The 23161-nt window shown below is 41.2% G+C and overlaps 1 protein-coding gene across 13 annotated transcripts in view; it reads left to right on the top strand.

Annotated features, from left to right (window-relative positions):
• Positions 1–23161, top strand: part of NPAS3 (neuronal PAS domain protein 3) — an 867158-nt gene that overhangs the window by 828139 nt on the left and 15858 nt on the right. For all 13 annotated transcript variants that reach the window (XM_034937407.2, XM_034937408.2, XM_055097464.1 and 10 more), the window contains 2 exons: positions 9564–9757; positions 13673–13779. In XM_034937407.2, coding sequence (XP_034793298.2) covers positions 9564–9757; positions 13673–13779 — 301 coding nt within the window. The remainder of the gene's footprint in view (positions 1–9563; positions 9758–13672; positions 13780–23161) is intronic.

The following is a 23161-nucleotide window of genomic DNA, read 5'->3' on the forward strand; positions in this document are numbered from 1 at the left end:
AAGTTCCCCTCCACAGTAGTACAATGGGCCTCTGTCCTTCTCTAGGAGACTTTAATAAAGTAACTGAATCAAATGAAATTTGATCAGATGTATACAGTTCAGCCTTCTTGCTTTGCCCCTTAACAATTTATCGAGGTGTTTCTACCCATGGTCCTGTTTTATTAAATGATATTTGAAGTGTTCCACTCTCTGAGAAAATGTGGTTTATATCCTTGGCATACATTTACATAATCTCATTAAGGAGATCTCTCCAGCTTAGTTAAACTATCCCAATAAAAAATCTTATCTTTAGTAGAAAAAGACTGTTTTCTCCAAAGGGAACAGGAAGCTAATGGGGGGGCCAGGCACATTTTGAGAAGCTAAAGCTGTAATTATAGTTATATTTTTTATGCTACGTATGTGAAGTTTGTTAAGAGAGATGGATGGGAAATAATTGTTGTTTGGAGGATACAGTCATGTAAGAAGAGAATACTGTGGCTAATGTATTTTAAATGTGGTTTTAAAAATAATTTTTTATTTGCTCCCTTAGAAAATATTTCTGCATAAAAAAAAAAAAAAAACTAAGAGTGAAAAATTACCAGCAATCTCTCAGCTCCCCACTGGAGCCATCAAATGAAGGGTTAACCTCTCAGAATCCCCGGAATTAATCAGGAGCCCAGCCAGGGGCCGGCTGGGCTAGGGGGAGGGGATTGGCAGAGCTCAGCCTCCCCCAGAGGCTTACAGCACTACAGTGCAGCCCACTGTGGTGCGGCCACTGAGAGAATGCAGACCTTTTCGGAGATAAAGGAGCGTGCACAGGAAATATGCCCTGATCCCACATCAGCCAAGGCTTCCTGCTTCTCATGCACTGATCCTCCATTTTCAAAGAGCCAAAAGGCAACAAGTTATGTTCTACAGCGTAGGATTTTTTTAAGTACAGCTTTAATCATAAATATATGTTCATCTTTCTTTGCTCATTTAGAAGGCAGTCTGTGATGTGCACCTGGGTCATCTTTATTAAGATCTCTCAATTCATTCTGCTCTCCTGATGGAGAGGAAGCTGCAGCTGGGTGGATGGTATGTCCTGCCAGCCACTGTCATCCAGGGCACTAGGAGTTCTTGCTGTTATGCGGATTCCCAGGCCCCTGTGTCGATTTAGAAAATCTGAACTTTTGGGGCAGGAACCTGGGAACCAACATTATTAATAAGCTCTCCATGTGATTCTTGTGCACAAATGTAAGAACCACTAACCCCAGAGGTTTTTTGTTTAAAAGAAATCCCTCACATCAGCATTAGGTGTTGTAAGCTTTCCAATTAAAGTAAAGAACAAAATAGGTTTTCCCTCATGTGCCAGGCCCATTTACTCATTTTAATAATTTGGGTGTTGAACAAAGTGAGTTGACTTCATGTGTAAGAGTAACAATACCCATGTTCACATGCATACGTGTACCTGAAGTCTGTTTTCCTTCAGGACTTCAGTATGTCAAGGAGAGGAGATAAGTTAGGCCTTGACTTCTTTCCTTTTCCTGTGCCTTCCTTATGTATAACATCAGATCTGTCCATTTCCTGAACCAACCTTCCCTTAGTCTCTTCAGGATTCAGACCAAGCATCAAACTATATGCTCCAATTACATCACTCTTCCCGCTCACCTCATTCCCATTTAAAACAAGTGAAAGATCATGGAGTCCCTGATAATTAACACTTTTTATGTAATTGTAGACTTTTTATGCCACAAGACTGGTTTCTGCCAGCCTTCTTTCCTAACTTTGGCTGGGATTCTCTCCCTGGAACCCACTTTCACCTGCTCTCTTATCCATCACCAGAGCTGCCCTTAAGTTGAGCCCACCTGAAACCCTGACAACCTAATTCCTGCTGGTCTTCTATCCTTAAGTGCTGAATCTTACTCCCTTACTTCTGTCTAATATTGAATATCCCTGATCTTACAAGAATTTGGTTGGACGAACTCCCAAAAAGACCCCTACCATCCACTTGCTTCCTGAGTTGATAGCCATCTCCATACATAGCTGATGACAGCGTTCAAGGACCACCTCTCCTGTTGCATCCTCCTTGGCCCTGGAGGAGGTCTGCATCGTCACCCCCTCCCTGGATCTCACTTCCACCTTGTGAAGTCAGCTTTTCCCTGTTCTGCCTTTTCTCATCCACGGTTGCTAAACTCCCACTGTGGCTTATGACAAAGCCTATAGTTTTAGTTGTAAAGTCAGTTTTTAGAACTAAAATCTGCGATCCTGTAAGGGAAAGGAAATGCCATTCTACTCTGCTTCTGCCTCCCAGAAGGTCTAAGGGCTCCTCCTTCAGTTATGAGCCTTCTTCTCCATGGTGCTTGCATCTGTGGAAAAGTCCCTGGTTTCAGCTAAGGCTTGTTTTTATTGGTATTTGTTTTTTCAGGCCTTGTGCAAGGAAAGACCTAGGTGGCAAGAGTGAGACAGAAGCAGATCTGCTAGGGCAGATTCTCCAGCCTATGAATATGGTCTAAATCCTGGAAGCCCCACTCCCTATAAATTTGCATGAAGTAATTTACACAGGTTGATATTCTCATGCTGGTTCAGATTAAGTTGTTATGCTGTAGGCTAGATGTTTAGTTTCAGAAGACCCGGCTAAGCCCTTATCTTTCGGCAGGTTTCAGGCCACCTCAGAGCCCCCGTCACTTAAAAATAATTAGCTGACTCTCCCACCTGAGCTAGTGATTTGACGATCTGTATGCTAAACCAGACTTCTACAGAGGAAAAAAAAAAGAAAAGGGACCAGAGTGCCAGAAGGAAGCTTAATTTTTAAGGTAAATTTGGATTCCCTTAAAGGACAAGTGAAAAATCTCTGAAGATGCTCTAAACCCAGGGACTCTTTTTTTTTTTTTTGTACCTGCAGCCTTTTTTGTTCCCCTAGTCGCCTAGCCCTATTCTATACTTTACATTATATGTGGAAAATAATGCACAGAGTACTTGGCACTTCCTTTTGTTAAAGAGAACATTTTAGATTACTAGAACTGAGATTTATTCCTAAAAGAAAGGAGAATAGCTTCCAGATGTATTTTTCCGTCATGGACTTTCTTTCCTCAAGTATTGACAGAGGGGAGGTTTCATCAAGGTCTTTGTGATGGGCCTGTTTATAATGAGAGGATATTAGTGGATCACATCTAAGAGTGTATCACCAACAGAAAACTGAAAGGAGCATATGGCAGGAACAGAAATATACATTTGCCCAAATAATGTGGCTTGTTAACACTCCCACATTCATCCTAAACTCTGCGGACATGCATCTAACAGCATCACACACAGTCACTCCTTGCAGCAGAGAAGAAAAATAAAAGTCAAACAATGATTTCCTCACTATGGGATGATCAAATAATGCTAATGTGGACATTTTTGTCAAAGATGATGGGATTTCAACTCAGTAATCTTGTGCATTCTGCTTCACTGTTGCTGGCATCCGGGCAGTGCTGTGTAAGGAGTTTAGAAAAATATGAGCTTTAGCATTTTTGTACAGCTTTTTGTGATAAAACAGGAACAATGAAAGGAAACATAAGGATCGAGCTCTTATGTAACACTGAGCTCAGGGGCAAAGAATCTTTTAGTTCAGAAAGCTCTTCTGAAGAATGTCTGTAGATGAGATTTAAGACCAGATTAAGATGAACTTTTTGAACACTGAGGCAGCTTTTACCCAGCATTGGCCAGAACCAAAGCTTATTTCAATTCAAATATGATCTATAAGATCCCTACTAATGAATTATTAAGCTGAATTTATCAATTTGCAGCTGTATTCTGAAACTCCTGCCCCCACTATGGGACTGTAAAGGAGGAGGTGGGGTAATGCTACAGCACAGGAAATGCCACTCCATTAGACATTTGGTTATAGAACTCCCTAGAGATGAGTGAGAATCGTAGGCATCATTGCCTGATTCTTTGACACCATTTTGTATCTGAGGAAATCCTACCCTCACCAAGCTAGAAGACTTGCCAAAGTTACCAGAACCAGGACTGAAAACAGATGTTCTGTTTCCCAATACAATGTTATTTTTATCCCCCCCCCACCAATATTCCTTTCATTTTAAAGTAGATTATTTTTATAGTTTCATGGCTCTTGACGTATTAGAATCTAGGCTTATATATTTGTATTCACCATCATTTTACATTCACCTACTTAACTTTACAAGGAAGCCATACCCATTCTTTGATATGTTAGCACTTGGATTGCTGGTGGTATGGCAAGCCTGGCATTTATGTTAGAATGGAATTGTGGATGGAGAAAAAGGGTGCTTAAGAGCTTTCAGAAAAGTTCTATTTTTTAAACAAAATTATTATAGAGCAAGAGGACCTCAATTTAGAGAATAACAAAAAACAAAAACATAAGTTGCCTGAGGCTTCAGCTACTCAAAGTGGGTAAAAATGCCTTTGGCACTCTTATGTATGTTTTCTCCTTTGGCAATTCTATTGAATTTCTTGGTTTTAATTATCACCTCCAGGAAGAAAAAAAAATAACCTTCCAGAACTATACCTTCAACTATCATCACTTAAGTGCCTAACTCTTATTTTCAACTATCCCCTGAACACCTTCTCCAGGATCTTCCCAGGCTGCTCAAGTACAAACTGTTCACAGGGAAATCATCTTTGTCTCCACTGGTTACCATTTGGTTACCATTTACCATTTCGTCTATTGTCATCATCGTCCTGTGGGACAGGCACAAAAATTATGATACCAGCTCTTCTCCTCAGGTCCCATTGCCAATTTCCATTGATTGTACTGCCATCTTGGCCCCATCTCTGTCTTTTCTCCTGCTGACACCAATTGAAATGTTCCTGGATCCATTCAGCTGAAAGTATTTTCTTCCTACCCTGAACTCCTGAAGATCTTATTCCAAACCTTTCTTATGGAACCTGCTTGTTAATTAATCAAACAGTATTTGTTGAGCATATAATACCCATCAGGCATTATACCTAGGCACTTTGCACACATTTTCATTCCCTCCAACCAGCCCTGAAAGACTTGGATTTTTTTTTTCTTTTTTTCTTTTTTTTTTTTTTGAGACAAGATCTTGCTCTGTCATCCAGGCTGGCGTGCAGTGGCGGAATCACGGCTCACTGCAGCATCCATCTCCTAGGTTCAAGCAATCCTCGAACCTCAGCCTCCAAGTAGCTGGGGCCAAAGACATGAACCAATATGCCCAGCTAATTTTTTCATTTTTTGTAGAGATGGGAGTCTCCCTATGTTGCCCAAGCTGGTCTTGAACTCCTGGGCTCAAGCAATCCTCCTCCCTGAGGCTCCCAAAGCACTGGGGTTACAGGTGTGAGCCACAATGCCCAGCCTGGAAAACTTTAAAAATGTCTATGAATATTGATGCCAGTGCCCCACCACCTGAGATCCAGATTTAACAGGTCTCAGGTACAGCCTGGACAGGGGGACTTTTCAAGACTTGCTGGTTGGTTCCAATGTGTAGCCATGGTTGAGAACCACTGGTGTAACTCCAAACCCATTTGCCAGATATTCTCAGGTAGTTAGTATCACCTCTGAAGCTTTAAAATGCAAACAAATGCTGGACTGTAACCCAATCCTATCAAATTAGAACTCTGGGGGATAGAGTCTGGGAATTCACATGTTAACAAAGCTTCGCAAGTGACTCTGTCACATAACCAGGATCAAAACCCCCTTTCTTGATCAGATACTGAATCATCTCCCTCTTATGGCAATATTAGAAATAATTATAGATGTCTTCCCCCAACTTACAGTCTGTAAACTCTTTGAGGACAGATTTACATTTGATTTACCTTGGTCAGCTTCCTGGCACCTAGCAAGGTCCCTCATAGATTATGTGTCTTAGAAACTAAGGAACCAGGAAAATACCTTTTGTTAACTTCATTCAGAAAAAAAGAACTGCCAGGCACAGTAATCCCAGCACTTTGGGAGGCCGAGGCGGGCATATCAATTGAGGTCAGGAGTTCAGGACCAGCCTGGCCAACATGGTAAAACCCAGTCTCTACTAAAAATACAAAAATTAGCTGTGCATGGTGGTGCATGCCTGTAATCCCAGCAACTCGGGAGGCTGAGGCAGGAGAACTGCTTGAACCTGGGAGACGGTGGTTGCAGTGAGCCGAGATCACACCACTGCACTCCAGCCTGGACTACAGAGTAAGACTCCATCTCAAAACAAAACAAAACATCTTTGCAACATACTTATTTTTTTGTACTAGGTTTTAAATCTTTGATATACTAACCTGGAAACAAAGCAAGTCATTTCAATTGTCTTAGTATCACAGTTGCGCGGCTATTAAGTGCCAGAGCTAGGATTTGAACCCAGGCCATCTTGACGATATTCTTTTCTGTACATCTCAGGCCTTAAAGGCAACTATAAAATGAAAAATTCAGCGATCTACATGTTTGGATACATGCTGTCAGACATGTTTCTGAAATTTGAACATAACCTGTCACCTGAGGAAAAAAAGCTCTGTTGGCATTATGAAATGAATTTGGAAAAAATATGTTAATTTAAACCTAAAAATTGTGGGATCTAACAGATATCCCTTTCTTCTCTTCAATTCCACCCTCCCTCAAACCCACACATACACACAGACAGACAAACACACCCTCTGATTGTTCTTTGACATTTCTTGACAACTATTTAGTTACTGCTTTGGTAATTTTCTTAGTTTTCTTTTTAGTTTATATTACTTCTCAAAGATTTTTCAAATAACTTGAGCTTCTAGTTATAAATGAAATCTTTTCAAAAGTTCATATACAGTTTACTTAATAAACTGGCATCTGGTGGCTGGGCGCTGTGGCTCATGCTTGTAATCCCAGCACTTTGGGAGGCCGAGGCAGGAGGATCACGAGATCAGGAGATTGAGACCATCCTGGCTAACATGGTGAAACCCCGTCTCTACTAAAAATACAAAAAAATTAGGTGGGCATGGTGGCGGGGCCTGTGGTCCCAGCTACTCAGGAGGCTGAGGCAGGAGAATGGCGTGAACCTGAGAGGCGGAGCTTGCAGTGAGCCGAGATCACGCCACTAAACTCCAGCCTGGGCGACAGAGCGAGACTCCATCTCAAAAAAAAAAAAAAAAATTGGCATGTGGTATCTATTTCTAATGTTTCATTCAATGTGAATATGCACACAGGTATAACTAAGTTGAAGTGACTCTTAAACAAGACATGGAAACATAGTTCCAGGCACTATTTGCCATTTACAAGCTAGGTGACTTTAGACAGGGATGAGCCGTCTGGAGCCTCCTTCTTCACCTGAAAATAAAAAGGGAAAGGAGCGAAGATAGACCCTCCCAAATTTTCTTCCAAATGTGAAATTTTATGATCCTTTAAAATAGTCAGTCACTAATTAGGCTTTTGAACAACACCAAATTAATACTTGGTCCTTGTCCTTACTGGTCGATATTTTTAAAGGCAAACAGAGACGTAATAATAAAATGTGTAGAATTCTTTACAGTTTATAGTCACTGTTATCTCCATTTCACAGAAAAGGAAATTGAGACACAGAGAGGCTGCGTGACTTGCCCGTGGTAACGGAATCAGAAAATTGCGAGTTGAGACTCTTACTGGACCCAACTTTGACCCCCTTCAATAGACTCCTACTGGACCCAACTTTGACCCCCTTCAGTACCATGATGGCCACAGGCAAAGCTGGAGATCAGAGGCCAGGTCAATCTGACATGCTGACAGCTCCCTCCCGGTAGCCTGTCTGCCTTCCCCAAATGTTTTCCAACCCAGACGCCTTTAAATTGCTTTGGAATAGAATACCAAGTGGAGATTTATTTAGCATATCATTTCTGGATGTGTGTTTTCCTGAGCATTTATAGATCTGTGTCTTTCCAAGAAGCTGAGTGTTCCTGATAAAACAAGACAGATAATGATAAATGAGCATCTATGTAAGCCTAGCTGGGAGGAGGACCAGGGACTGTTAACACCCCTCCTGTGAAGTTAATCCCATTTCTTTTAGCTATTTCTTTATTAGTTAATGAGGTCTTGCACAAACGTGTGTCTGTGATGGTGTTTTAGCATCCTTGCCTCTAGGAACATCTTCAAATATTCATAAAGTAGCTCATCTGACCAAAGCTTAAAGCAAAGGTGCATGAAGTATGAATTTAGTCAACTTCAAATGTGGGTGGTCGAAAAGCTGCTGCTGAAATAACCTAAATAATCCTCCTTATTGGTGCTTCCAGATCCACAGCTGTGGGCACCAACGTGAAGGGTGACAGGGAAAAGGTATTAGCTGAAGCAGCTAGAACTCTGAAGGGCAGCCCTGTAAGCTTTGATCCTGCTTCCTGACTGACAGTAGTGTGGGCCCACTATTGGAAAACCAAGTAACTTAAAAGAAACAAAAATAAAATGGAAAAGGAATTGCCAGTGGAGCCCCTGGGAAGGAGAGCAGACGCGAGATCATATTGTTCCTGGGAGGCACGAGACCTACTTCCCACTCCAGTTCCTTATAGCAAAGGAGGAAAAGCAGAATCTCAAAAGATAGCATGGCACTCAGTGATGCATTTGGAGCGGCAAAGCACATATGGACACTCAGCCACTAAACTGAGCTCCATGGTACTGTGAATCATGGCAGTTACCTCTATGACTTGGCTTTGGAGGATTCCCCACACTGTAGCAGGGTCGTGGGAACACAGCTAGAGTTGACATGCACATGTGTGCACGCACACCCCCACCCAGCCCTTCCTTCTGCAACCTAAGGCATAGTGGTACAAATCCTGCCTAATTTTTACCCTTTTATGATTTTGTTTCCCCAGAGCATCATTTGAGGAAGTTGTCACTATGGCTCTTCTATGTGCAGTTTATATGCAAAGTTTGCTTGGTTCCGGGTGGCCTGGACTATTTTGGCCAAGAAACCGAAAATTACAGCCCAATATTTTCCTTCTTATTTCCAGGCAAATACCTCTGAGCTGCCACTAAGATGGTTCAAGTCTTCCTGACCCTACTTTAGTATGAGCTCCAGGGACAAATCATGGGCCAAAGTCCTCTGACCATCAACCCCATAGGGCACTGCAATAAATCACTGTACCACTGGGAACTCAGTGCTGCATAACAGGAAATATCTATCCTTGAAAGAACCCATTCATGTCATTGCCACTGAGTGTTTTATTCATTGGAGCCTTTGGCCTTTTACAATATCAACCCCTGAACGAAGGAGGGCTCAGAGCCACACATCTGAAAGGAGATGGCCATGTAATCCCACTGAAGTACAGACCTGGAGAGAGACAGATGTCGTCCATTAATAAGGGCTAATAATGCACATGTTTCCTTTTGCAGCTCAGTGCTCAACTTGTTGGTTATTTTATTTGGTTATGAGTTTTCCCTTAATGTGAAAAAAAAGTCCTTAAAAAAATAGCAACAGCACCATAAGAATGCTGCCTTGAGGAACGCCTGGAATGTAATAATACTATTTCCTTTTTGTCTCTTGCCACAAGGACACTGAGGGCATGCCGACAGCCATTATGATTACAGAAGATACAAGCTAATGTTGGTTGTTCCAGATGTAATTTTGCATTTCTCAAAAGAAATGCTGTTATATCTGGGATGTAAATTTGACTGGTGTCCTGTACTTAATGTTGTTTTACAGGTGATTCACATAACAGGCCGGCTACGCCTGAGAGTGTCGCTGTCCCACGGGAGGACCGTCCCCAGCCAAATCATGGGTCTCGTGGTTGTTGCGCATGCCTTGCCTCCCCCTACGATCAATGAAGTCAGAATTGACTGCCATATGTTCGTCACTCGAGTAAATATGGACCTCAATATCATTTACTGTGAAAATAGGTACTTTGTTTTTGTTTTCATTTGCCCTGTTGCACGTTGCACATTGGTGAGGGTTGTGTTTCAGCCGTCTGAAGGATGGTACTCTCCCAGTGAGGTTCATTCTAAATCCTGATCTTGTTTTTAATGGCCACTTGGACTGACACCAAACATGCTTTTTATTTAAAATTTACATTGCTGCCCTGATTTACGTTAGGGACAACAATTAAATGAATCGGGATACCCAGACATCCATATGCTATAAAGAAGGTCCATTTTGGCTGAGAACCCAAGGAGAGAGCAGGGCTTAGATGCCATTGGCAAAATGATGCAGTAAAATGTATTGCCTGATGCCTCATCGGGACCCACTTCTGCCTAATTCGAGGGCCTGGCCTCATGGTGGTCAGTGTTGACACAGACGCTAAGCATGGAAAGAACAAATGAGAATCTGAGGTCCACAGAGGAAAAAGGATGAAAAAGAAATTTACAAAGCTATTAAATAAAACTTTGTCATCCTGAGGATTTCACTTTTATAAATTAAGAAAAAGATGACTCATCATACAAATGAGTTGGCAGTTCTTCCTCAAGACTAAGCTTTTATAAAAGGACTTTTTAGCCTCTGGTTAAAAAGTTCGCTTTTTCCATTAAGCACAAAGCAAGGGACAAGGAAATGGGACATTGCCCCTTCAGACCTTTCACCTAGAAGTCAGCAGCCCATTATCAGACTGATTGGAAGAGGAAACCATGGGGTGCAGGGAGGGCAGTGGAGAGGAGCCGCCCACATACCAGGTGTGGGAAGGAAGCTCTGGCGATACTATCCTTCCCCGGGTGCCACAGGGAGAAATACTGCGTCAATTTGGGGAGGATGCTTTTGCAGCGCTATTGTCAGTCTTAATCACTGAGCCCTGCGAGTGCCTTCAGAGGAGAAACTGAAGATCAGAATGGTCAAGTGACTTGGGGAACTGACCTCTCCGGAGACTAACCAAGAAGATAGCCCCTGCATTCAGTCCACTGGGAAGCGCTGAAGATGTTGAGATCAAGTTGGAAACTGCCTATCATTTCTGAACAGGACCTGATTCAAAGGAAATAATTCACCTTGGGAAAAGATACCCACCTGAGCTATGAGTGTTCAATAGGGTGGAAGATCTCATGAACCTGTTGCTGTTATTTGATAAGAAACTCTGAATCTGCATTTCAAATTTTGTTGGCATTTATTAAAATGTTTATGATCGTGACATCGTGGGTATGTCTGAGGTATTCTGGAAGGGCCACAGAACACCAGGAAACATGCGTTAGCCAGAATGATTCGCTGGAGTTGGCAGGTCCTAATAAAGATGGCTGGCGTTTACTGATCACTTACTACACATGGGGCGTGTGCAAAGCTCATCACCTGCACAATTTCACTTAAGCTTTAGGACAGTCCTGTGAGGCAGGTGCTGCTGCTGTCTCCATTGCCTTTGGGCAATTTCAGCTAAGAGAGAAACGTTGACTGTCTCATCCTCAGCCAAGAGATTCAAAAGCCCATGTAGTTAGCTACATCCTGTGGAGTCTCCTGGAGTCTCTTCTTTTTCTACAGAAGTCAGACTGAATGGCAAATGACCAGAAAGAATAACCTCTGAGGGGGACTTTTCATACATATTTACCCATGAAAGAACCAAGTTACAGCCCACAAAGCTATTTCTTCTCTAATTAAAAATGTAGAATGCTGGAGAAGGAGATCCAACCAGGGAAGACAGACATCAAATCAGAGGATGGACTGTGGCTTTGCTTTTTTGAAAACACACATCAGCTCCCTTGATTTAGCTACCAGCCACCTCTCCCTCCAAAGAACAGGGCTTCGTCTTATTTACCAAACTTCCAATGATTGTCCTATCCCAAAACATCACTTAATTTTCATTCCTGTGATCAACTCATTAATTCTTTTGACAAGCTCCATGGACCCGAGTGCCTCATGGTGCCACTCTAGTAATTGAGATCATTTTCTGTGACCTGCTTTTGGCGTTTTTCTTCCTCTTAAAAAAAAAAAAAAAAAAAAGCTTTTCACAGTCCCCTTTATTAGCCAATACAATACAGCATTATTTCCCGTCTACAGATGATAGTAATTATGAAACATACCTGTATGAAAGGTAATTGCATATTTGATCTGAGGAAAAGCATATTGTGTGCCAGGCACTATGCTATGTTAATTTCATTCCATTCATTCATCCCCCCTCACCAACCTTTTGGATTGTTTTACAGAAGAAGAAACTGAGTCTCAGAGTAAAAGGTGCCATCAGGATTCTGATCCTGGTGTAGGTCATCCAACTGGTCTGGTGCTTTCGAGATATGTGTTAAGAGACCCTCAAATGCCGGGCTAGTCGCATTCACCACAGTAACAGGCTCTGGTACAGAGAAGGGCTTGGATCGTTTTTTAAGGATTTAATTCAAGAAAAGAATAAACTAAAGAAATGCCTTCCCTGAAGAATGGAGTGGCTTTTTCCTGGGGTTTATTATTTAATTAGGGAATTGTTAACTAGAAACTAAGGCTTGCTCCTTGACTCTGCAGACCATTCTTCTCTGCATTCCCAAGGACGGCCTCAGGCAAAGCCGACATCTAATGCTTTCAGAGGAGCTGGCAAATTTCAGAAACACCAGTGAGGGAGGGTCTTTTAATGACATCCTTGTTCCCTCATTTGCAGAAAGGGGGTGTAACTGTGCTTGGAAGATAGCTAATGGTTTTAAGAAAACACCGACTAATCTGTGTCATACCTGAAACCCATGAAATCCTTAGAAAACCCTCCTTTTTATTTCCCCAGTTAATCTTATCTTACCTAAAATCCTAGTTTGGCCAAAAATATTATTTGAATTGCTAGACACTGAGAAATTCACTGGATGGGTAATATATTTTAATTATGTTTCTTTTTTTGTTTGTTTTTCTTTCTTATTTCCCTGCCTTGGGGGCCAGAAAACTCTCCAACAATGATCACATGTGTTTCTTAAATGTGTCATTTCTAAAGATTTACTTCATATTTCAATAGACCATATGCCGTAAGTCATTAAAAAAAAACACATGAAGAGTAAAGAGAATAAATTAAACAAAAAATATATTCCACTTTGGACTGACCAAAAGGAATCTGCACTTGGTAATACAGAGGGTAACAAGCATTTTGACATGTTTGTGTAAACCAGGCGGATTCCCCCAACATGGTTTCCAATTTGGGCTCTATTTTTCCATGCTCTGCCTGAGGACATCGACGTCTGGACAGTCAGTGACAGAGGCTTTTACACACACGTACTGTCGAGCACAAGCCTGGAAGAGCTGCTGAAATGGTTTAAAAGTTTTTGTGTGGAATCCACCACAAAGTACCAGTTAAAAGGGCCAGGAGTGAAAGCCGAGCTCCCAAATGACTAAGACTAAAAAAGATAATACCCCCAGGCATCTGTATGTCTCAGCATTTAAATTATATCCCTTGAAATGCCAATTTGGACTTTGTGCCAAGAAGCTGCTGAAGCCCTTTTTCATGGAAATACCCAATAGAAGACCAATCTGTTTAAATGAAAGGTGTCTCTAATCATTTGGTATAAACATAACATGTTTTTATTTTATTATGTAACCTTGAATTATCTTGGCCTGTAATGAGGATCTTGCATTGTTACTGATTCTCAATAATTTCATGAAATTATGTTGTCTAAATGTGCATTCTTAATGCCAAAGAAAGAGAAAAACCTATCTAATTATTGAAACACAATCGCTTGATCTAACGCATTTCCTACTTTTGAAAAAAGACTGTTATGTGTTAAAGAAATAATCTTATGTATAAAGGGTTTCCCTCACAGTGCCACCTCCTCACGGGTACAGTAGTATGATGAAATGTGTCAGTAGAACTGTTTCTAAGTTATTTGACAGTTTCTTTATATTTCCTCCTTTCTGAATTCCAGCCTGTGTTCTTCTCTTTGTAGGATTAGTGATTATATGGATCTGACCCCTGTAGATATCGTAGGGAAGAGATGCTACCACTTCATCCATGCTGAAGACGTGGAGGGCATCAGGCACAGTCACTTGGACTGTAAGTACCTCCTGTGTGGGGGAATAACCCTGGCTGGTGTCAGCAATCTCTGAGGCTTGTTTGGTTTCAGTGCTGATTTTTCCCTTCATCTTTCCTGTGTACATTTCAGATGACTGTCAGTGTGCAGTGAGAAAAAGTGAGACATAAATCATTTCAACGCGTGTTAGAATTAGATTGAAAGTTGGACCTCAGGCCTAGAGAAATTGCTGGATCTTTAGGCACTCACCCAGAATTCTGTGGTGTCTTTTGCTGTCTCTCCTATAAAGTGGTGGGGAAACCTTTGTCTTAAGTGCTACCTTGACCCTTTCATTTTCTGGAGAACAACTTCCACTCTGAAATTTGTGGTCTCAGTTTCAAAGTACACGTGGGAGAAGACAAGTTCAAATAAGCCACAGCCTTATAAAAATGCCTATTTGACCAGCCACAAAACTGGGGTGAGGGGAAGCCAGGGAGATGGGGCAGAGCACGTTGTTTAGAGAAAATGTTGTGTGGACACAGCAGCTCTCGAAGACAGTGTTTTCGCTGTTTCTGGAAAGAGAGTTATTCAGAAGAGTAGGTATCTCCATCCCCCAACTCCTGGGGAACAGAAACTTATCTCAGCTCTTTGAATATGGCTCCCAGCCCCTGAGCCACAGGCTGAACTCCAAAAGACCTTCTGTGCATGTGAGCAAAGCAGGAGCATCAGTGGTGTGGCTGGCTCCAGCAACATGCCAGCAGAACCATGCAGGACCCCGCATCCAACCGCCCTGGCTGTTCGCACTGTCCATGGAAGGGGTCTGACTAGAGCACTGATCTGGTGGCCCTCTTCTGACCAGAGGTCCTTTATATGACCATTCAGGAGATTCTTCCTGAAGATGAGTCTCCCCCACCCCCTATCCATGTCCCTGGAAGGTTCTAACCCCAGTTCAGACCTCTGAATTTAAATACAGTCACATGCCACTTAGCCATGTTTTGGTCAACTACCTACCACATATATGATGGTGGTCCCATGAGATTATAATACTGCATTTTTACTGTACCTTTTCTGTGTTTAGATATACAAATACTTACCACTGTGTTACAGTTGCCTACCAGTATTCAGTAGAGTAACATGCTGTACAGCTTTTGGTCTAGGAGCATTAGCCTATACCATATAGCCCAAGTGTGTAGTAGGCTACACCATCTAGGTTTATGTAAGTGCACTCTGTGGTATCCACACAATGATGAAATACCCTAGTGATGCATTTCTTAGAATGTATCCCCATCATTAAACAACACACGGCTGTACATGCAAGGTGCCACAAATGAGATGGTACAGCCTAAAGTTGAAGCATTTATACAGAAAAAGCCAGCCAAGTGGCCTCTGTATTTACCTCCTCTCCCCTTTCTTATCTTGGTCAAAGAGAGCTATTTCTTATCTTTCCTGCCCTTTGCAATTATTTCTTCATTTCGAACTCAGAAACATGGAGATGTTGAGCTAGCCAGCACCTCAAAGTATGAACATCCTGTACTGTGTTTTTAACCCTGCGTTAGCAACACTGACATGGAACCAAGTTCAGTGTCAGAATCTGTATATACCACGTCTCTGGAAAGAGCCTGCCTGCAAGACAGCAGATTCTACTCCCAATACGGAGTGTGTGTGTCTTGATATTGCACACCAGGGATTTAGGGAACACACTTGTTGCTGAGAATGAATGGGTGTTGTGTATCGTAGAAGCAGATGGCTCTTCAATTAATTGGGGAAAAAAATGATGTGGTTTCCTGAAAAGAAACATCAGGTTCTTTGTTGCTCAGAGTTTAGAGAAAATGGAGAAAAAAATCAGGATCTTTGGAAGAAGCCACGGATATATTTTTGGAATAATACAGGCTAGAGATCCAGACTTCACAAAGGAATATATTGTTTTGAGGACACTGTCATAGACCATGTGTGCAGAGGGAGATGCCTTCTCATTTTGGAATCTTAATTAAGGTCTAAATTCAGAAACCTGAGGCTGACAAAAAAAAATGAACTTTGTCTTCCTCAGTTATTATTTGGAAAACATCATGCATCATGCTATCTCTCTGGGATTTGATTTACAGCTTGAAGAAACACAATTCCTCAGGAACAGTGAGCGAGGGCAGTTCATTTCTCCCCATTAAGCAAAGGTCTCCAACAAATATGTTTGATGCCTTTCTTTCCGATTTACTTTTATCTCATTTTCCGTACCCAGAATAATTTGAGAGTGCTGAAAATAAACCACTCCACCATTCACTATTGTGCTATTCTCCTAATTTTTCTGGTATCTTGCCAACTAATAAACAGAGAAGGTATGCTTTCAAATTCTGACTTTTTTCATTACTTGATATTGACATACCGGCTATTGCTTTATGATTCAGCCTACTAACAATGATTGGGTTCATTCTTTTAACTCATACACATGACTTCTAATTTTGAGTTCTTTTAATAACCTTAAACACATGAAAAACAAATAGAATGAGCTGATAATTCTGCATAGTAAAATACACTTCACATATTTAGCTATCATGCTGTGGAATAACTCCACAATGTCAAGTAGCACACAATTAGTAAAACTGTAGGGGGAGGAAAAAGAGTGTTTTGATCCTGAAGAAGTTTGATCCTAATCAGATTGAAATTTCAGCGTTCTTGTAGTGCTTAATATCTTCAATCACACACACAAAAAAATCAAACTGATTCCAGTGTCAGGTTTTGCATTCTGTGACTGAAATAAAATGCTAAAATATACAAATGCACTCGCTTTGTACAATAAACATTAACATCATTATAAAGTAAGATTGAGTCTAAAATTGTGTGATGGAATGTCTGATGTTTACCTAATTCTCAAACCAAAGCCAGCCCAGTAACAAAATGACAGACCATGTAATAAGTCTTGGTTGTGTAAACACTGGAAGAAAAGGCAAAAAGCCAGCACAGCATCTTGCTTTTCCAAAGCCCTAGGCTATTACTGAAGGATGCCTCAACTGTGCCTTCTTGGCAGGAGAAGGTCATGGCGACATAGAATCAGGTCAAGAATAAGACAGAATTCTAAAACAAAGGGATGGTTAAAAAATAAACCACATTAACTATTTAGTTTTTCTTCCTAGAGCTATTGGCACAATTCCTGGTTCTGTCCTGAAAGATAGGTTGTAGTCATCTGGTAATATTTCTGATTTTTTAATATCTGTCTTATGCCCCAGTTTGATAAAACATTTTTTTAAAAGACTTAATAGTCTTTGATAACTAAAAATACTATCTTTATCACTTATATCTTTTTTCCTTGCCTAGGCATCTGTAAATCCATAAATGAACTTGTCTCTAGAATAAGAAAAGTAAAGAGGAATATCAGCTGTACCAGGATTACAACTCTGATAAATTGAACCAAGAACTTTAGAGCATCTACTCTTCCACTAAGTTAACATGAGATGACTGATAGTTCACTGGATTTCAACAGAAAGAATCAGTAAGAATCACATTATTGACGCCAACATGGTATGTTAGTGAAACTACACTGGAACTCTAAAGCCTAGGGAGTTCTAGGGCCCCTTCTTTCACACTGTGACCAAAGACGTCTGTGATTTCTTTCATTTAAAACCAATTTCACCAATTATTCAGGTCAAATCAACATTTAAAGGTTAGAATTTTAAGCCATTCACATTAGTAATTATTGGGGCATCTTCACCTCTTCCTCCCTCCAGTTCTCCATTGCTCAGGAGGTACTGGCTTGGGAGATGATCACTCACAGCTTCCCACAGTTACACACTCCAGTTACTTATGGTGTCTGTGTGGCTCTTCAATTATGAGACGTTTCAGTGCAACCATCTACCACTCTACTTCTGCCTGTAGCCCCCCAAAAATGGAGTGCTAAACCAAACAGAGATGCATGCTTTGCACTGTTCTTTATTCCCATTTAATCCAGCCCTTTGTCTAGAGAAGGAGCTGAATTTGTCTCGAGATATCCCTAGGGTTCTTTGTGGGTCCAATCAGCAACAACTTCCTAAAACCTTAAAGAGTGGCCTAGGGGAAAACTTCCTTTCTCTTTATGATGTTCTGCTCCACCAGGGAGGCTCAAGGCTCTGGAGCTGTGGGATTTCAGAGAAAAGGAGCCAGAGACTGTAGGTGTGGTGGCAGTTTTTTCCTTCCTAGCACCTGACCCAGTCTCAGAAAACTCTGGAAGAGTTATTTCAGAAAGACAGAAGGACTTCAGATTGCCTTTGAGATCATATGCAGTTAAAAAGCATGGCCTATCCAACATACTTGGGGGTTGTTTTTAAAAAAAAAAAAAAAAAGTAGCTTAAGTGTTTATTTCTTAATTACAAACTTCTATACTTTCTAAGAAAACTAATATGCAGCTACCTGATATAATGCATTCCATGCTGTTTTGCATCAATAACCCCTACACTTCCCTCCTGAAGGCGTCTCATCGCCAAATGCAAGCAGACTGCTTAATGCAGGACTAATTAGTATATCCCCTTCCAGTCTGCAGGCCCTCCATTGTAATTCCTTCCCAGCTCATTTTTTTCCACAACCGAGCATCAATCAAAGTAAGTGCCCTGCCTGCCTAGGCAACACAAGATGTCCTCCATGCCTTTGTCATCTGCCACACAAACAAAGGGGAAATTTAATTGTTGGTTTGGGTATGCAGCCACTGCACACAAAAACGGAAGCTGCAAGTGAAGGAAAGAGAAAAGGTGGAAAGTTTGATGGGTGGGCCAAATGCAGATAGCACGGGGGACTTTTTTCTGTTTTCTGATCTCAGCCTTTCTTCAGGGGTGGGTCTTCAGGGATTTAGCTGCAACCTGGTCATTGGCTGGACTTTTCCCAGAGCAAGTAAGTGTTCCCCTTCTACCATATGAATATGAAAATTGCCATGAAAGGAAATGCATGTAATAGCTACCATGTCTGACTTTCTTCAGAAGCCAAGTCAGCCTTCATCGTGTGCCTGGCCATTAACCGAAAAAACCGTCACAAGGAGGCAAGATAAAGGCAGGTTTTTATGCAGGGATGAATTTCTATTATTTTGTCTTACTTTTTGGCGGGGGGGGGTTGTGGGGGTGGTACCGGCAGGGAGACAGTGCTTGTTTTGGCTTTTCAAGTCCATGGGCAGGCAAGCACAGAGACAGAGACCAGCAAGAGGGTTGAGCTCCAGCGGCGCATCCCTGCTGTGCTTACTACACTGTGCATCAGTGGGGCAGCGGTGTCAGCACCCCCTGGGAACTCAGAGACGCACATTTTAAGGCCTTCCCCAATCAGAATCTGCAGTTAGCAAGATCCCCAGCTGACTCGTATTCATGTGAAAGCTTGAAAAGTACAGACCATACTAGTATTCAGACGGCACTATTTTACATGACGTAAGCAGTAAATACAAACTGAGTATCTGAAGGGTTTTCTTTTCCTCTCAAATTGGATGAATTCTGAGAACAGTAGCAAAAGGTGAGTAGTGAAATAACTCTCAGGGTACTCGATCAGTATTCCAATGAAACAAGAATAGGATTAAGAAACTGACTTCTTTACAAAGATGTAAAGTTTTAAATATCAACAGGAAAAATTTAACGGAGTATACATAGTACTAATATCCAACCTAGTAAGCAAAAGATCTTACCGTTTTTTTCCCTTGGGCGAATACTTTCCTGTGTACTTGACTGTATGAGTGAATATGAGCAGTCGTTTTTTTCCTATTCAAGTTTATCTAACATTTGTGAGCACTTACTAATGCAAAGCCTGTGTCATTGCTGTGAGGTTTCAAAAGCAACTAAGGTATGGTGTCCACCTTCGAGGAGCTTACATACTAATAGAGAAGGCAGCATGAAACAGCCAATTCTGAATAGCTAGTATGAAATGAGGTCTGTTAAGATGTGCAGACAAAACACAGAAACCCCAGAGGTGAAAGCAACTAAGGGGAGGATGGAGAAAAAGCCCCAGGGGAGGCAGATTTTCCCTGGACTTTGAAAGAGGATGGCAAGAGAGATGGAGGAGTGGTCTAAGGCATTGCAGGCTTGGAAGAGCACAGGAGAGACATAGAACACAAACACATGATCTTTTCTGTCTCCCCAGAGAGCAAGCCAGAACTTTGATTTGACTGACAAATTCTAATAAAATTCTCACATGGATTCGCAAGCTTCTCATTATTATTTCAATTAGTAGCTGCTTTTATTTTTTTATTGTTATTTTTATTTATTTATTTATTTTTATTTATTTATTTTTTTTGAGACAGAGTTTCACTCTTGTTGCCCAGGCTGGAGTACAACGGCACGATCTCGGCTCACCACAACCTCCGCCTCCCGAGTTCAAGCGATTCTCCTGCCTCAGCCTCCCGAGTAGCTGGGATTACAGGCATGCGCCACCACGCCTGGCTAATTTTGTATTTTTAGTAGGGACGGGGTTTCTCCATGTTGGTCAGGCTGGTCTGGAGCTCCCAACCTCAGGTGATCCACCTACCTGGGCCTCCCAAAGGGCTGGGATTACAGGCATGAGCCACTGCGCCCAGCCTAGTAGCTGCTTTTATTATAGTTTTTTTAAAACCTTGTATTCAACAAAAAATAACCCATTGCTCTTATAAGGCACGATCAGAAGAAGAAAAAAAAATCGATACTTCTGGCCGGGCATGGTGGCTCATGCTTGTAATCCCAGCACTTTGGGAGGCCAAGGCGGGTGGATCACAAGGTCAGGAGTTCCAGACCAGCCTGGCCAACACAGTGAAACCCCATCTCTACTAAAAAATACAAAAATTAGCTGGGCATGGTGGTGGGTGCCTGTAATCCCAGCTACTCGGGAGGCTGAGACAGGAGAATGGTGTGAACCCGGGAGGTGGAGCTTGCAGTGAGCCAAGATCATGCCACTGCACTCCAGCCTGGGTGACAGAGTGAGACTCCATCTCAAAAAAAAAAAAAAAAAAAAAAAAAAAATCAATACTTCTGAGTCATCCATTTTAACCTAAATCAGTTAACCTAAATAAAATCAATTCCATTACTTCTTATAATGGCATCGTGTTCTCAATCTTATACAAACTATTTTTTAAATTGTTTCCTGAAAACATTCAATGATACCTCACATATCTCAAAAAACATCAAACTTTTTTTAAGTTAAGTGAGTGGCATAGGATTTAATTCATGTATGTGTCTAACATGCAACAGTTTTCCCATACATGCAGGGTTAACTAAAGATCAGGTCATTCAAATCTCTTCATGAACTCCCACATCTTCTCTGGCTTCCTAGAACTTTTGGTGGGGCATATCAACTAGAATGCACCTGGTTACAAGTAACAGAAAATCCCAGTAAAAATGACTTAACTTTCTCTTCATGATCAAAAGACTTGATCAAAAGATCAAGATAGCATCCCCATCATCAGTTCCTCATAGGGCAATGTCCAAAGTGCGGAAGGGGTCAGTCGATGTTTTGTGTTCATTTTGGAGCTCACAGAAAACATTTCCAGAAGCGCTTCCCCACCACCCCACAGCAGGGAGAAGCCTCTTGTGTCTCACAGTCCCATGTGTCGAGTGCCCAAGCCTAAGCCACTCACTGGCAAGTGGGTAGAATTACTGTATCTGGCTTAAACAATCGAGGTTTATTCTCCTGGGATTTAGGAGGAGGCCATCAAACATAAAACCCAAAATCAGACTTTTGTTATCCAGAAGGAAGTGGCAGAATAGCTGTTGAGCAGACGACCAACAATGACTGCTACATGGAAAAATCTATGTTTTCACAATAAAGTACTTGGATTTCTAAAAATCTACATAACAGATGAACAAATGGAATTTATCTGGGATCCTGGAAATGTTTCTGACTTTCTGAAACACTAGTTTTTATATACCTGTGCCTCACTACTCATGTATTTCTTTTTAAAGATGTTTAGTGGAGTTAATAAAATGATTGCCTCCAGAAGCACAGGGTCCACCAGAGACAAAATAAATCTGAGTATAAGGTCCACATCATCCCTTTTGTCTGTTTTCACTTCTGCCTATGCCCTAATCAGATTAACTGCTTCGGTACTTGATAACACTTAATTGTTAAAGGGAGGTGAAGAATGCACCCAGCCCAAGTCAGACCCCCTTTGCGCTTTCATAGACCTACATACCACGTGCCATACAGTTGTCACTGTTGTAAACTTATTAGTGAAAATGACTGATAAGCATCTCTTTCTCATTCAAAGGCAAGTAGAGGTAAATCCCTCTTTCCAGAGTGAATAAAACTTTTTCAACAACCTCTCACAGTAGAGACTTCCACTTGAGTTTCATTGCCCAGTGTCTCATCATATTCCAAACCTAAACCAATCACTGACTAGGGGAATGCAATTATCAAGACTGATGGAGACTAACGTAGGACAGGCCTGTGACACATTTTGCACACTCTGATATCCCCCAGTGACTAGCACAGAGTAGGCACTCAAAAAAAAATGGATTGAATGAATAAATCCACCATTGTCCTCAGTTCCTAGCCTTAATTTTTTTAATTCCATGTTGAGGAGTTCACCACTTCTCATTTATATAACAAATTCCCCCCCAAAAGAGAAGGTATAGGTCCTAAAAAAAATACTCTATCCTTAACTATTTTAGGTTGAGAAGGGAATGAATGAGTGGGACTGAAACTCCCTGGTCAGACTGAAAACAGCTCGTAAAATACTGTGATCTCAGATGTCCCTCATGCCAACAATTATTTTGATTCTCCTTGTCCTAGAACACTAACAGTGTTTAAAAGCCTTGTTCTCCAATTCAGTACATTATCATGAAGAAAAGGGGAATTTATTTTTTAAGCTTAACAAATTGACGCATTCTAAATCAATGAAAAGTTTTCTGCATGATTCAATATTAACAGTCAATAAAAATCTATCAATTGGCAGTGTATAGGAAAAAGCCTCCCCTGAGGTTGTAAATCACACAGATAGCAATTCAAGCAGGGCCTGTCATTAGCGTATTAGGGGGGAAAATCCATAGATGATGCATACTCATTCACAAAACATCTACAGGTCTTCTGTCCTTAAGCTCATAACTCACAGTAAGTATCAAATATCTTTCAATTCTACCAAATACTGCTCAGCATATAGATTTACAAAAAAAAAAAAAACCTAAAAACCAATTTCTGGATGCCTGCTATTTAAGACATCTAGCTCACTAATTGCAAAATCTATAGAAAAGTCTGCACAGCATCAAAGCCTCGGTTGATCCTATGAGCAGTTCTAAATGAAAAACTGTCTCTTTTGCGAGTAAATAAAGCACTTAATGCAGTTTCTGGCTATAATTGTGTTTCTCCTGTGGGTTTTGAAAATGACCTTCCTGTAAGCCTCAAGGACTGTAACTTTTTAGATAAGGAAACTTGTTCTTGTTTTAAGTCTATGTCAGGTTCATTCCCCTATAGCCCAGTTTTCAAAAGCCAAAGAAAAAGTAATCCAGAATTAAAAAAAAAAAAAAAAAG

Source organism: Pan paniscus, chromosome 15 (assembly GCF_029289425.2).
Source record: "Pan paniscus chromosome 15, NHGRI_mPanPan1-v2.0_pri, whole genome shotgun sequence".
Taxonomy (NCBI): Eukaryota; Metazoa; Chordata; class Mammalia; order Primates; family Hominidae; genus Pan; species Pan paniscus.